Source organism: Lemur catta, chromosome 2 (genome assembly GCF_020740605.2).
Source record: "Lemur catta isolate mLemCat1 chromosome 2, mLemCat1.pri, whole genome shotgun sequence".
Classification (NCBI taxonomy): Eukaryota; Metazoa; Chordata; class Mammalia; order Primates; family Lemuridae; genus Lemur; species Lemur catta.
Genome location: NC_059129.1, coordinates 1,906,879 through 1,921,827, shown reverse-complemented (window position 1 = coordinate 1,921,827; position 14,949 = coordinate 1,906,879). Strand labels below are relative to the sequence as shown.

At 58.8% G+C, this 14,949-nt stretch overlaps 1 protein-coding gene and 1 pseudogene across 1 annotated transcript; one reads left to right on the top strand and one right to left on the bottom strand.

Annotated features, from left to right (window-relative positions):
* Positions 1–55: 55 nt before the first annotated feature.
* ATP6V0C (ATPase H+ transporting V0 subunit c) lies at positions 56–5,676 on the bottom strand. Its single transcript, XM_045541218.1, has 3 exons — positions 5,563–5,676; positions 852–1,035; positions 56–717 (listed from the first exon to the last, which is right to left on the bottom strand). Exons 1-3 carry the CDS (start codon positions 5,636–5,638, stop codon positions 513–515), a joined length of 465 nt encoding a protein of 154 aa, XP_045397174.1. The 5' UTR covers positions 5,639–5,676; the 3' UTR covers positions 56–512.
* Positions 5,677–14,766: 9,090 nt separating this feature from the next.
* On the top strand, positions 14,767–14,862 carry LOC123633798 (annotated as a pseudogene).
* The last annotated feature ends 87 nt before the right edge of the window (positions 14,863–14,949 follow it).

Below are 14,949 nucleotides of genomic sequence, written 5' to 3'. Positions count from 1 at the left end.
TGACGCTGCGCCCGCGCGGCCCGCCCCGCCCCCCACAAGCGGCGCAGACACGGGCTCCAGTCACAACCGAGAACTTTATTGACAGCGCTCCGGCCGCGGGCCGCACACCGCCCCAGGCCCGAGGGCGGGGCTCTGCCCGCATCCCAGTGAACGGCCTGCGGCGCAACTACTGGGGTACTATAGAGGAGGGAGACGAGGGCTGCTCCACAGACGGATGGACAGATCGGCTCTTTATAAATAAACATCCAGTGAGAGGGAATGACAGCTCTAATGCACCCTTACACACAGCACTCTGGGGTCCTCGCCGGCGGCGGGGTGAGGGGCAGCCAGCGGCCGAGGCACGGGGCGGGGGCGGGGGCGGGGGCGGGGCGGGCAAGGACGGGCACTAGGACACTGCGCATGTACAAGACCGACTACGGGGGCGCCCCGTGCTGCGTGCCGGGCTGTTCGTTCTGGAATGAGGAGGGGTGGTCTTTACATCGTATTCTGTGGCTGGTGGGCTCGGAGTGGGGCTACTTTGTAGAGAGGATGAGGGCGACAATGAGACCGTAGAGGCCGAGCACCTCGGCGAAGATGAGGATCAGGATCATGCCGACGAACAGGCGCGGCTGCTGGGCAGTGCCCCGCACCCCGGCGTCCCCCACGATGCCAATAGCGAAGCCGGCCGCCAGCCCGCTCAGGCCCACACTCAGGCCCGCGCCCAGCTGGAGGAAACTCCTGGGGGGAGAAAAGACACGGACCTGCCATCAGTAGCCGGCCGGCCAGGGGAGCACGGCCGCGGGGTCTCCTGCACCTGCCCGCCGCCCCTGCCCACAGTCCTCCAAGCCGAGCAGGGCAGACCCAGCACTCACCTGTACAGGTTGATGCCCTCGTTCAGGGAGTTGGCGATGAGCACAGCCACCACCAGGCCGTAGATGGCGATGATGCCAGCCATGACCACCGGGATGATGGACTTCATGATCAGCTCCGGCCGCATGACAGACATGGCCGCGATGCCCGTGCCGCTCTTGGCAGTGCCATAGGCGGCCCCCAGGGCTGTGGGAGGGGGACGAGGTGAGCCCAGAGCAGCACACTGGCCACCTGGGGGCTGGAGGGGGCGCCTGTGGCACAGCTCTGAGTTATCCCAAGTAACCACATGCAGAGGGAGCTGCGAAGGCACCTAGCCAGGGCAGCCACTCCCTCCTTTCCCCTACCTGGGGCCCCAGGCCCCCTCACCCCTTCAGTCCAGCTCTTCCTCCAGCAGTGGCCTTTACAGCCCTCTAAGCCTATCTGGGGCTCCCAGCTCTGCTGTGCAACCCCAGCCTGCGCAAGCCTGCTGCACAGACCCCATACTCCTTGGGAGCCTCCATACAGCCACCCACAACCTCAGGCAGCCCAGACACATGGTGAAGAAGACAGCTGGGGCCCCAGGAGCCTTGGTTGGGATTCTGAGCACCCTTGTCCCACCCAGAATCCCTGGCACTCAAGTCAGGAAAGCCCCCGGGAAAGTACTAAGTTGACTGTATCTCAGCAGCCCAGACGTTGGGCCAGGGTCAGCCAGCCAGCCCTTGTGGCTATTGCCCAGGGACAACATGCTGGAAGAGCCACCACAGGCCAGATGGCATGGCTACTGCCACTGGGTGTGACCTCAGGGTCAGAGGCAGCCAACCTGGTGACTCCGGCCCCACTAGGCCAGAGCTTCCTTGACTCCCTGCCCAGCCCACCAAATTTCCCAAGATGCCAAGCCCTAAACACGCTACAGGGAAGGCTGAGGGCTCTTCCACAAAGGGCAGGTCTCAGCACCCTCGACCACATAGCAGGCCCTGGACACATTAGAGAATCTTCTCCACTAACCAGACAGGAGAAAGGGAGAGCTGAAGACAGGACAGGGCTGTCTCAGTCATCACCCAGCCTGACCACGAGGCCTTGGGCTCAGAAGCCTGGCTGAGCCACCTGAGCCTCCCACCACATCGGTACAGGGGAAATGAGACTCTAGGGTGCCCTGTTTCCTCTGGAGCTGTCCCTCCCCCTCTCCAAAGGGGACGCTGCCTTCCTTTTCAGGAAGTTTTTTCCCCTTGCTGGCCTCGAAGGGAGAATGTCAACACAGAATAGAGCCATGGTGGGGCTCGGATGGCTCCTCTGATGTCTGCCACCTGCCCTCCAGGGCCACCACAGGGACCTACTAAGCTGCTTGAGCAGGCTGCATTGAGAGCCCCGTTCCCCATCTCTGCCCAAGGCACTCATGCCATGGTCCTTTTGGGGGAGCAGATGGATACCTGGCCTGACCCACAGAAGACAACGTAGGTCAGAGGCAGAAGGGACAGGACCACCCCAGCCATTCCTCTGCACATTTTATTCATCTCTTTGGGCCACAAATGATGCCTACTCTGTGCTCAGCACTGAGCAAGAGTGAGGTAAGAGGGGCTCTCCTTCCCAGGGCTCAGAAGACACAGGTACAGTGACCTCCAGACCTGGCAACACGTCACAAGAGAGTGGGAAAGAGGGTGGGGGGAGAGTGGAAGCCGAAATGGCAGTGAGCAAGGAGTCGCAGGAAGACAGAGCAAGAAGACAAAATGATTCTGGACAGCGTATGTGGAGGAGCCAAACAAGATGGCGCAGGCCAAGGAGTCACAAGACGGAAGAAGGAGGCTGGGGCAGCCACACTGCCTCCCCCCACCATCCCTAAAGTGGCCAGACATGAGTGCCTTCTGCCTGGGGCCCGTCTTCGAGGGTCTGTCCTGGACCTCTCCTAGGTACAGTGTATTCTGGGGGCTCCCACTGCAGGTCCAGCACCACGTCAGGCAGCATCATGTATGCGCAAGAGACCAGAGCATGGCTCACACCCGTGGGGACGTGTTACTGGACAGGGAGAGCACAGGCTGCAGCAGCACCGGGTGGGTGGCTGAACAGAGGGAAGTCAGCGCCAGCGGGAGTGGGACCCTGCGAGGCCAGCGCCCAGCAGAGCAGGCAGTGAGCCGGGCCCGTGCCTACAGAAGGCAGCAGGGCAATCATGTAGCTGGTGGGGCGGAAGAGGGCGGCAACCTGAGGAACAGGGGAAGAAACCAGGATGAGCAGCAGGAGCCAGAGCAACAGGAGATAAAGCAGACCAGCCTGGAGGGCCCTAGATAGTAGCTCTGGGGACCGAGCCTGCCAGGGCTGCAGAAGGCAGACCTCACCACAACGACAGACTGAGCGAGAGACAGGAAGAGTGGAGGCAGGAGGCAGCTCCAGAACACAAGCACCAAAATGGGGTGCCCACCAGGAGGGAGGAAGTCACAGAAAATATGGAAAGGGAGCAAATGACAGCTTCTTGGAAGACATGATGAAGAAAGCATCAACAGGATGTTTGTCATATGGAAAAGGGGGAAGCTGGACAGTGGGACGTGGAATGGGGGGCTTGAAAGTTGTGCATGGGCCAATCAGCCGAGTCCTAGGCGGGCAGTGCCAGGAGCTGGGACAGAGCTTGAAGCCAGCCTGGCAGCAATAGCAGAGGCCACAGGAAGACGGAAGGGCTTGTTCATGTAAGCAAAGGAGATGAAGACAAGTCCCAGGGAAAGGCACGTCTGGACGGCAGAAACAAAGTCAGAAGTTGACCTGACAGGCCAAGTGAGAGGCTAGCAACCACAGGGCCACACTGAGCCCCACATGAGGAAAAGGAGTGGAAATGAGGATACAGAGAGAGGAGCCTCACGGGGTCACACCAGGATCTGCAATGGAAGGAAAGGCCTAGGCCACTGATACCCTGTCCTCCATCATTTCCAGACACCTGAAGGCCAGGCTCTGTTGCAAAGCACACGTAGGTTCTTGACGCAAAGGGGAGCAGGAAGCTGGGTGCACAGAAAGGGCTCAACGAGCAAACTCGGGGCTTCAGGAGCAAGCAGTGACAGCCAGAACACGAGTCCCATATGGGCAGGGCTCGTTAGTCTGCTGATGTGCCCAGCACCTAGTGTGCTGGTAGGAGGAGCTCAATCAAAATCTGCAGATGGACGGATGCATGGCAGCTACAGCAGCATCCACAGGTGGCCAAGCACAGGAGTCTCAGGAGGCATTCTGGGGGCAAAGAACAGCCCCCTTGGCTGGGGGCTGGGTGTGTGGCAGCACCTGAGGAAGCCCTGTAGGTGTGGAAAGAGCAGGCGGTGCCTGGGAGGGGAAGGGGAAGTCTAGACCGTTTCTCCCACCACAAATGACCCCTGACTTGCACATGATTGGAAGGGCAGGGCTAGCTCAGCCACAAACGACTGGCAGACAGGCCCAGGCAGAGGGAGGCCCCCAAGAGAGCTGAGTCCCAAGCCCCCACCCCACAGGTGTTTACAGGCAGCAGAGACTGTTTGGAGTTCAAACCCTCCACATACCTGAACTGTGAGCCTCCCCCACTCTCACCAGGGAGGGTGTGGCAGGGCGAGGTCATCAAAGCCTAAAACCAGACTTAACCGAGGAGGCGGGGACCAGACCAGGCCAGACCAGTCCACAGGAGCCGAGACTGGGTCACAACTTACCTCCCTGGGTCCCGCATTCCTGGGCCTAGCTCAATCACTTTTCTCCCAGGTAAACCAATTTCCACTAAATTTGACAACCCAGGACTGTCAGGGCCCAACTTCAAAAGCAGGCTGCCATGGAGAACCCTGGAAGCCCCTTCTACAGGCCCAGGGCAGCCCCTCCCAACTCCAGGCCTCAGCAAGGAAAACTGAAAGTCATTCATTCATTCATGCATCCATCCATTCGTTAGGGCCAGAAGTGGAAGACTCTCTCCTAAGGAACAAAGACCAAATCCTGTAAATTTGACACCCCATGCCACTCTCTAGCCCGCCCAAAAGCAGACACTCAGCAGCAAGCGTCCACACACACAGCCAGCGCTGATAGCGGCCGGCCTTCCTCTCTCCCCCTCCATTTCCATACACTCCACCCCTGTGTCCCTGAGGGCTCTCAGGACCCACCCCTCAGCCCAGCTTTCTCAACCAACCCACAGGACAGGGCTATTGGGAAACCGTGACACCTCTAACCGGAAGCACCTGTCTCTGGTACAGGCCCACCTGACCCCCGCAGGGGCCCGGCCGCCACATGGGCGAGGGCTGTGGACCTTGACGGGGACACAGGCTCCCACCGGCCAGGGAGTACCAGGGACTCTCCTCCCAGGCGCTCCTGGGCCCGACCCCCGCCGCTGCCGCCGCCGCCCACGGACAGGGAGCTTTCCGAGGCGTGATGTCACACCTGCCTGCAGAAATGGGGGGGGTGCGGAGCAGGCGCAGGACCGCGCGCCGCCCCCCGCGCCCCCACCCCAACCTTCCTCTCGCCTCTGCCGGGGCTAAGATGGCAGCGGCGCCGCCGCCCCACCCCCGCACCGACACGGCCGCTGGCAGGGCCGCCGGCCCGGGACCCCCGGGAACCCCGAGGCCCGCATCCTAGCCTCCCGCAGCCCTCGGGACCCCGACCCCCGCCCGCAGTCACGCGAGGCTGGGCCCCCCAAACAGCTCGGGATTACGTCAGAGTGACGTCAGACACCGAGCCCCGGCGAACCACGGGCACGAGCCCCACGCGCGCCCCCGGCACCCCTGCCCCGCGGGTCCCTCCTGCCCCGGCGCTCACCGCTGAAGATCATGGCGGACGAGGCGCCCATGACGGCAAAAAACGAAGCATACTCGGGGCTCTTGGTCTCGGACATGTCTGCGGGTGGGGAAGGGCGAGCTCTGCGGCCGAAGCTGGGGCGCGCGCGGGCAGGGTGCGGCGGGCGGGCGCGCAGGCGGGCGGACAGGCGGCGGCGAGGGCGACCGGCCCCGCAGCTGCTGCGCTCTAAATACCAGCACCGCAGAACAAAATGGCGGCCAGGGCTGCGTCACATGACCCGGGCCACGCCCCTGAGGGCCGTACCACTTCGCGCCGGCGGGGGAGCCACGGCCTGGGACACTTGAGCGGCCCGCTGACCGTCCCCGGGCTGCGCTGCCGGCCTGTCGGCCTGGCTCTGGCGCCCGGCCCCGCGCCCTCGGCCTCTAAGGGTGCGCCTCTGGGCGCCACTGGCCTCTCGAGCTCGCGGCTTGGACCCGTCCGGCCCCGGGGTCGGGGCGGGGCGGTAGTGCGATATTACCATATGGGGCGGGACCTGCGGGTGCCCCGCCTCCTCTGCGGCTGCGCTGCGCCCGCGGGGCTGGGTTCCCGGGGAGGCCTCCTCGCTCCCCGGCGCGGAGCCCCGGGCCCTCCCGCCCCGCAGGGTTCTCACGGCCTTGCCCCAGGCCTGGCTCCGCGCCCCGGGAAAGGCGCGGGCTCGAGCACGGTCTGCCGGGATCTCTCCACGCCCCCTGGGCCGAGCTAAGCGTCTGAGACCCCGAGTGCGGGGCGCTGCCGCCTCCGCTCCGGCGGGGACGGCTCCCGGCCCCCACCTGGGAGTCCTGGCCTGTGTTGTTCCCGGTCACCTCCCTCCACCACGTCCCGTCTCCTCCAGACCCACCCACCATCCTCAGACCCAGTGGTCGGTGACTTCACCCCTCGCTTCCGAGAACAGGGAGCCGCCTCCCCAACGTCCCTCCTCCCTTGCATCTGGCACGCAAATGTTACTTGAGGGGTGTTTCTGCCCTTCAAGGTGCAGGCGTGACTGCTCTGAAGGCCTGTCGGTGCGCACTGTGTAGAGGCCCCCCGGATTTCTGCACGTTCTGGCGTCCGGGTTCTCCTGCCTGTCTGTCCCTTGACCAAGCACAAAACCCGCACCTGCAGGGCCGCCTTTCTTTCCAGAGCACCCTTGAAGTGGGATCGGCTCCCAACGCCGTGCAGGCGTCCCCGCCAGGGCTGACACTGCCCTGCTGATCCCCCTGTGGCAGTCCCCGCACCCCAGCCAGATGTCATCTCCATCCGCCAGCTCTGGCTCCCGGTGCCCTCTCCATCCCATCCCTTTCAGGAGCCCTGGGCAGCTGCCACCAGGCCTGGGTCTCCCTTGAGCCCTCAGCCCTCAGCCTAGGTTAGGGCGCTCCCCCTGAGTGGCCTGGTTGCCAGCTCATCAGCTTCTTCTTGAAGGCTGTGGGGTCACCTTCCCTGGCCTGGCCCTCCAGCTGGCCATTCAGCCCCACCTTCCACAACAGGAACTGCCCTCAGGCCCTTTCCACCTGGCTAGGCTGGGTCTGCCACTTTCTGAACTTGCAGCCCACAGAGGGGGCCAAATCTGTCCTGGTACAAAGGGGAGGAAGCAGCAGATAGGCCAGAAGCCCTTCCTCCACCTCCCTCTTTCTTGCTTGACTCTGGTTTCTGAAAAGAGGAATCTTCACTCTGTGTCTCCACCTCTTCCTCTGCCCTTCCCTCCCCAGCTCCTTGCCCTTGCCAAGGTCACTGGTGATGACCATCCCTCTAAGCAGAGGGACATCTGTCAGGCCGAGTGGGCCTCTGACCTGCCCACTTCTCCACACCCTCTCTTCCCTCTCCGGCTGACTTGCTACAGCTCAGACACCTCATTCTTCCTGTGGTCACAGGGCAGGCCCAGGCCCATAGCCTCAGCTGCAGTGCGGGTCCTGGGTGTCTCCAAGGCTCCCCGGCTTTGCCCTTCCCCTGAGTGATCCCATCCTCCCATGGCTTTGTCCTCCATCTTATATTGTCCTGTCCCTCACCTGCACCTGTCCAGCCTGACCACCCTCTGAGTGAGGGAACATCCAGTGCCTGGCCCGTCACTCCAGGCACTTGGGGTACAGGCCCAGAGAAGCCCATGCCAGCGAGGTGGCACTGGCTCTGGGCCAGAGAGGCCGAGTGCAGGAGGAGAATTCCGAGCAAGGAGAGGAAAGGCAGCAGTAGAAACAGCGCAGCCAAACGCGCAGGGGTGAGCAAAGTGCACTTAACCCCGCCGCGGGTGAAATACCAAGATGGACGTTGGGGAGGCTGCTCCCTGGGCAGGATAGGGAGCAGGTCTTACTGGCGTCTGCCGCCCTCTCATTTCCTGCTGCAGTTCTGGCGTGAGACTTCACGCTGGGTCTAGCGGGGCTACTGTCACCTCGAACCAGCGTGTCTTAAGCTGAGCTCACCCCCCCAGCCCATAACCACCGGCGTCCACTCAGTTATTCCCACGCTGGCAAAAGCTGCGCACACCAGCAGCCCTGTGACACCACTGCTCCTTCCGCCTCCCTCTTACTTACTCAGGAGTCCCAAGGTCTGTGCCTCCCCGCTCTCTGCTCTGCTCTCCCCCACCTGCCGGCCTGGGTCTTCTCACCTCTCTCACCTGCTCTGCCTGCCCAGTCTCACCTCCCCAACCCCCCGTCACCCAGGTCTTCACTCTGAACCACAGGAGCTTTCTAACCGGCACTTAGCAGCACGATCACAGCTCACTATAGCCCCCAACTCCTGGGCTCCCAAAGTGCTGGGATTATAGGCATGAGCGACTGTGCCCGGCCCTCCCTCCTTCCTTAGAGAATGCAGCTCAGTGTTTAGAACACCACCTTCTCCACGAAGCCCTCCTACCCTCCCTTTCTTCCCCTCTTCCTCTCCGCCAGGCACCTCCCTTTCTGGGTGCCCCTTTCTCACTCCATGGTACTATTTTCCACGCACTGCTTCCCCATTGCAGGGCTCTGTGCCTCTTTCTGGGCCCCTAGCCCCTGGGGCAGGGTGCCCTGACATCTAGCTAACATTTACTGAGCACCGAGGTGTGCCAGGCCGTGTCCTAAGTACCTTCTGGGTAATAGCACGTTTCACTCTCACTGTCACCATCATTTCGTGGACACGGAAACAGGCCCAGGGAAGTTAAGAGCCTTGCCCGGGTCATGGGCGGGCAGCCGGTGAGTGACGGAACTGAAACTAAAGCCCCAGGGCCCGGGCCTGCCACTGTGCAGGGCTTGGCAAACGGCTGGTGACCAGTGAAGGGGCTGGCAGGACCCAGGCCTCCTTCCCCCTGGTGTCCCCAGCACTGGGCAGGGCCCTGGGGTGCAGTGGACTCTGGGTGGGGGTGGCAAGGGGCTGAAGACCGGGATGGCCGGGCACACATCTCTCTTCTCCCTCGTAGCTACTTCCCCCTGGTGTGCAGTCACAGGTCACGAGCCCCAGCCCGGCCCTGCTTCCGCAGGCGCGGGGACTTCCAGGAACTGGGGGAGAGGTTTTGGGAAAGTCGGGTCAGAGACTCCCATGGGGGGAGTAGAGGGAGACGTGCGGTGGGGTCCTGAGACGCTGCAGGCACTTTGCAGAGGCTGAGGGAAGGTGTGTGTATGGGGGTGGGGAGAGACCAGGGATAAAGTCCCCAGTGGCTTCAAATGATTGGCAAGATGAACACACCCCCAGAAGCTGTTCCAGAGAAGAAGGAAGGGGAGGCAGCAGCCCCACACAGCGGCCTCGTCCACAGACGGAGGGCCCTGGCAGGCGCCTTCTCCCCGTGGACAGCCTGTTCTGAGTCACCAGGAAGACACCCAGAGGTGGCCCCACACGGAGATGGCAGCCAGCTTCTCCACCTGGACACACAGGGCCGCCTGCGTGGGGGATACGGAACGAGGATGCCGTTGTACTATTCTGGGGGGGGGGCGGTAATAACTAAAGGTGGGGTTTTTTTATAACTAAAAGTTAGGTTTATAAAATGACACAAGGTTCTTTTTTTCTCTTGTTGGTAGAGATGGGGGTCTTGATATATTGCCCAGGCTGGTCTCAAACTCCTGGCCTCAAGCCATCCCCCTGCCTCAGCCTCTCAAGTAGCTGGGATTACAGGCTCCAGTCACCATGCCTGGCATAAGAATTTTTTTTTAAGTAAAAACTGTGCTGTAGGCAAATACAACTCAGTGCAAGTAAGACCCGCCACCAGCCACCGTTGCTCCCTGCAACACAGGTGCGGTTGAGGGTGGCAGGTGGGTACCGAGAATCCCCAGCTGTGCCTGCTGGACACCAACACCGAGAGGGGTGAGAGGGCAGAGGCGGATGACGGGGCAGACCTCAAGGACAGGGCAGCTCCCCCTTCTAGCTCATGCCAACTTTGAGGGTTGACACAAAAGGACAAGACCGGACGGGGCAGGCAGGGAGCCCCATGACCCTGACCACCAGGGGGCCGTGGAGGGAGGATCCAGCGCCTGGGCTGGGCTGGGCTGAGGGAGCAGGTTCTCAGAAAGTGCCAGTGAATCCTCAGCCCTGATGGCCAGGGGGCGCCACATCTACCTTGGCCCCACGTCTGGCATGGGGGTACACCTGAAGGCCAGGATGACCTCCTCACATTCCACCGCCAGGGCTCCCACCTCCAGCCCCGTCCGCCTGCAGCCTGAACCCACCCACTGGGCTGTAACCGAGCGGCTGAGCGCCAGGCACTGCGTGAGGCTCTGAGCGCCCAGGCCAGCGGGGGCGCCCTGCCCTCGGAGAGCTGGCAGCCCACACGGGAGCAGCGGCGTCCCCAGGGGCCCGGCCAGCACTAAACCAAAAATGTGCTTGCAAGAAGCAGAGGTGGTACACGGGGGAGGGTCCCCAGAAGAGGTGATCTCGGGATGGGGACTTAGAAGATGAAGGGGGTTTTGAGCAGGGAAGAGACACGATCCAGTTTATATTTAAATGAGTCACAAGCCATTCCAACCACGGAGCACGGGCCGCTGTGAATGAGCCTGAAGCAGGCACCCACAGTTCACTGTGGAAGGGTCCCTACGATGCGGGTGGGGGACAGGAGGCAGGGCAGAGGAGAGGGCACAGGTGCGCTGCCCGCAAACACACGCACACACCCGTGGTTCCTACGGGTGGTCCGGGTTGGGGAGACCAGCGTCCCACTCGTACGTCTCCATTCTGTATTCGTCTTCTACTAGGTGCACATTTCGCCTTTCCAAAAACCCTAAGATGGAGAGAAATGGGGAGCAACTGCTTACAGGGGACAAGCTTCCCTCCTGAGACAGGGAGAATGCCGTGGAACCACCTAGAGGGGCCGGTTTCACAACACTCTGAATTCTGTGCGCTTTAAGATGGCTAATTGTATGTTATGCAAATTTCACTTCGGTTTTTGAGAAAGACAGTAAAACAAAGGAGTTCCACGACAGGCCGAGGGGAGGCAGGTGCGGGGGAAGCCGGAGGGGAGGGCAGCCCTGCCTGGTCCGGCTCTGGACCAACACTGTGCCCCCCACCCTGCTGAGCCGCCCTGAGGGAGGCAGGCCCCCGAAACACCTGAGGACACAGCTCTGCACCCTCCCCCCAACCCCCCCACCCGGGCCAGGGCAGTCTCCGCTCCCCACGCAGGAACAGGTCTTGCCCAATTCTGGCCTGTGTCAGTGCCCAATGTCAACCACAGGACCGTCCGAGGCACTTACAGTAAGAGGAAGACGTTTCTGCAGGGAACGCTGGGGGCCTCCCCCAGACGCAGGCGCCAGGAACGCATCTCAAGGATTGCCCTGGACTGACACCAGTGGCACAGGCAGGAGGACCACCCGGGGGGGCTTCCGTTCCTGCTGCCCTGCCGGGTGCCCAGGAGGCTGTCGGTCTCCAGGCGGCGGGCGGGTGGGGGGAGACTGGCAGTTATGACAGGGTCTCAGCTGGGCGGGGGCCTCGGGGAAGCCTCCTGGGAAGGGACAGTGCCCCCAAAGGCCAGAGCACAGGCTCCTGGTTCATCAGAGGAACTGACAAAAGCTAGCGCCAGTGAGCACCTGGGGACTTAGACTCAGGCCCAGCCTCCCAGCTGTCCCCCAGCGATCACCTGAGGGCTCAGCAGGAAAGTGCTCATGTTAGGTGGCAGAAGAGGAGGATGTGTCCATCGTCATGGCGAGTCCGGGTAAGAGAAATCGGAGAGGACAGAGTGGACAGAGGCAGCTTCACAGACGGCAAGCAGAGTCCCACAGTAGCCACGGGAAGGGAGTGAGGGGCGCCCACAGTCTCACTGGGAGGAACTGGACAGGGAGGGGACATCCGTTCTGGGCTTGAAGGAAAAAGGTGTTCGGCCGGGCTTGGTGGCTCACGCCTGGAATCCCAGCACTCTGGGAGGCCGAAGTGGGAGAAGCACTCGAGGTCAGGAGTTTGAGACCAGCCTGAGCAAGAGTGAGACCCCGTCTCTACCAAAAATAGAAAAAATTAGCCAGTATGATGGCCAGCACCTGTAGTCCCAGCTACTCGGGAGGCTGAGGCGGGAGGATCGCTTGAGCCCAGGAGTTTGAGGTTGCTGTGAGCTAGGCTGATGCCACGGCACTCTAGCCTGGGTGACAGAGTGAGACTCTGTCTCAAAAAACAAACAAACGTGTTCCATTTTTCATTATATTATATAGATACACAATTGGAATATAAGATATTAGAAAGGATATTAATATTGACTTATGTAATCTTCCAAATAAAATATTCTCATTTTGAATGAGAGACGTGAGTTTGCTTTTTGATACTGGGTTTTGCAAATGAAAGAGATCATACAATTTTTTAAGAGACAGGGTCTCACTATGTTGCTCAGGCTGGAGGGCAGTGGCACGATCACAGCTCACTATAATCTCAAACTCCTGGGCTCAAGCGGACCTCCCGCCTCGGCTTCCTGGGCAGCTGGGACTACAGCCGTGCACCACCGTGGTGGGTTCTTGTCTCATCCATGGGATTCCTGACTTTTGACAATGACTCCTGATGGCAGCTCCTGTCCATTCCCCGAACATTAGCTGAGTGCAACCGTGGGACGGGCACCGTGAATGGAAGGAAATAAGCAAACCAGGGAATCCTGTGGGCTGCAGTGGCCGATGGCAGCAAACGGAGCACGGTCTGTACCTGTCTGCCCAGTGCAGAGAACCTGCTCGCGGGCAGCCTCCACCAGCCGAACCGTCTCTTCGATTCCACGTGACGGTGGCAGCGCATTCCGCATCCGCTGCTGCTCGTCCGGCGTCCCGCCCTGGCAAGCTTTTTCACGTTGAGTGTTTCACAGTGATGTTCTGTGAGTTCTCAGTTTTATTTAGGGTTCACATTAACACCAACCAAACACACATCACTAAATCACTCATTTTCACTCTTTCAAAGCTGGACTTGGCTGCAAATCATTTGTTCGCTGTGCAGTCGTCTATTTTTTATTACATTCGTTCGGATGCTCCAAAGAGTCAGTCCAGAAAACCGTTGTTCAAACCCACTAACCAGCCTTCACAACAACTAGAAGGTAAAATTATTCCTGCCACTCTTTTTTCCCGTCAGTCTTTTGTTCACAGGCTTTGGACTGAACGTGTCCTCGGACACGCAGGGAGAGAACCAGGAGCCGGGCGGCGAGGACGGCGTCAGCTTGCCCACGCCCACGGCCTCGCAGGGCGAGGCGAGGCCTCCTCAGGCCAGGAGCACCTCGCCGGATAAAACGGCTTTAACTTGTGACACTCGGTGAGCCACCAGGTGACTGTGGACCCAGCACTCCGTGGTGGAAGGTTTCCTTAGTGTTGTCTCCGTGTCATGTGTCTACGTGACCCTGTGTCCACTGACTCTGCTTCCGTGGTCCCAAGCAGGGTGACAAATACCACACAGTTCTGTAAAATGAGTGACTCTGCAAACCTGTGAGGCGTTTTGTTTTCAGCAATGAATCACGTGACGTGGTAACTACTTCTTGAGCACAATCTGACACTAACATGATGAAGATCATTAAAAAAACTACACCAGATTATTTTTAAAAATCCACACACTTTTCTGCATACCATGGACGTCGCGTGAAGTGCCTGTGAGGCTTGCCTGGCACGCCTGTTTCACGCGGTCATTTTTCCATGCAGACAAGACACAGGCTGAGGAAGAGAACCACCGAGAAGCCAAGTGAATCCACGCTTGAGACGGTGGCTACGTTGCCTAATTAACGGCAAAAAAATTTTGGGGGCCAGTGTTAATCTTGATGACATTCTGGACTTTGTAAAAATGTGAGAAAGTAAATAGCTATAAACATTAAATCTTTTCCTGGAGGTGGGAAAAACCGGACATCTACGCGGGATCTGTGGTTTAGTTAACGGCACGGCGTCCACGTTAATGTCTTTGTTTTGACGTTGACGCTGGGGGAAGTTGGGTGAGGGCGTGTGGACACCCTGCCACCTCTGCAACTCCTCCTCAAATCGAGAACTTCAAAGTAAAAAGGTACGAAAACTAAATTATTAAATATAAAATACTTAAGGAGACTGCAAAGACCTTCTGGGTTTGGGAAATAGATAAGACAAATTTGAAGGCCTTCTGAAATTGTCAGTATGGTCTAAAATACATAGCACTGAAAAACTCAAAAAATTAAGCAGGCCGCTTATAAAAATAGAAAACATGAAAATATTTTAGTTCAATAATTAAAACTCTGAAATACTCATAAAATCTAAAAGCATTCCTCTTATAAATTAAAAAAAAAAACACCTGATTTTTCTGAAGCCCTAAAGGCTACAGTCTGCTTTACCGAATTCATTTTATTTAACAAACTGGTTTAAATTAGGTTCAATTTTGTTGTTTTAAAAATAAATGTTTATTCAGTGCAAAGTGGTGTATTAAAATAATTAAAGAATAAAGATTTAAATGTTTCTCAAAAATAATTCATTAAGCAATTCCATCCAATTTTGGCTATTTATTTTTTTTTTTTTTTGAGAAAGAGTCTCACTCTCTTGCCCGGGCTAGAGTGCCGTGGCGTCAGCCTAGCTCACAGCAACCTCAGACTCCTGGGCTCAAGTGATCCTCCTGCCTCAGCCTCCCGAGTAGCTGGGACTACAGGCACGTGCCACCATGCCCAGCTAATTTTTTCTATATATTTTTAGTTGTTCAGCTAATTTCTTTCTATTTTTAGTAGAGACGGGGTCTCGCTCTTGCTCAGGCTGGTCTCGAACTCCTGACCTCAAGTGATCCTCCCACCTCGGCCTCCCAGAGTGCTGGGATTACAGGCATGAGCCACCGTGCCCAGCCAAAGACAATGATAAAAAAAAAAGAGAGGTCCTTTTGTAGTTCACAGGCATGATGATTGGGTTTTCATGCGCATGCATGAGATGAGCCTCCCTCAAACCTTGCTACGACATTACCCATCTGACAGTAGAAAAAAAAAGAAAAATAGAGACAATAATCACACATACTTTCTAGGTTAGCAGAAATGTTAGAAGATACTAAATTTAGAGAAAC

Bases quoted from the DNA above. Each gene is read 5' to 3' on its own strand.
- ATP6V0C (XM_045541218.1), bottom strand. From the start codon at position 5,638: ATGTCCGAGACCAAGAGCCCCGAGTATGCTTCGTTTTTTGCCGTCATG. The intron at 1,036-5,562 runs GTGAGCGCCGGG...CCCCTCCCACAG, and splicing joins GTCCGCCATGATCTTCAGCG to CCCTGGGGGCCGCCTATGGC. The intron at 718-851 runs GTGAGTGCTGGG...TTCTCCCCCCAG, and splicing joins GAGGGCATCAACCTGTACAG to GAGTTTCCTCCAGCTGGGCG.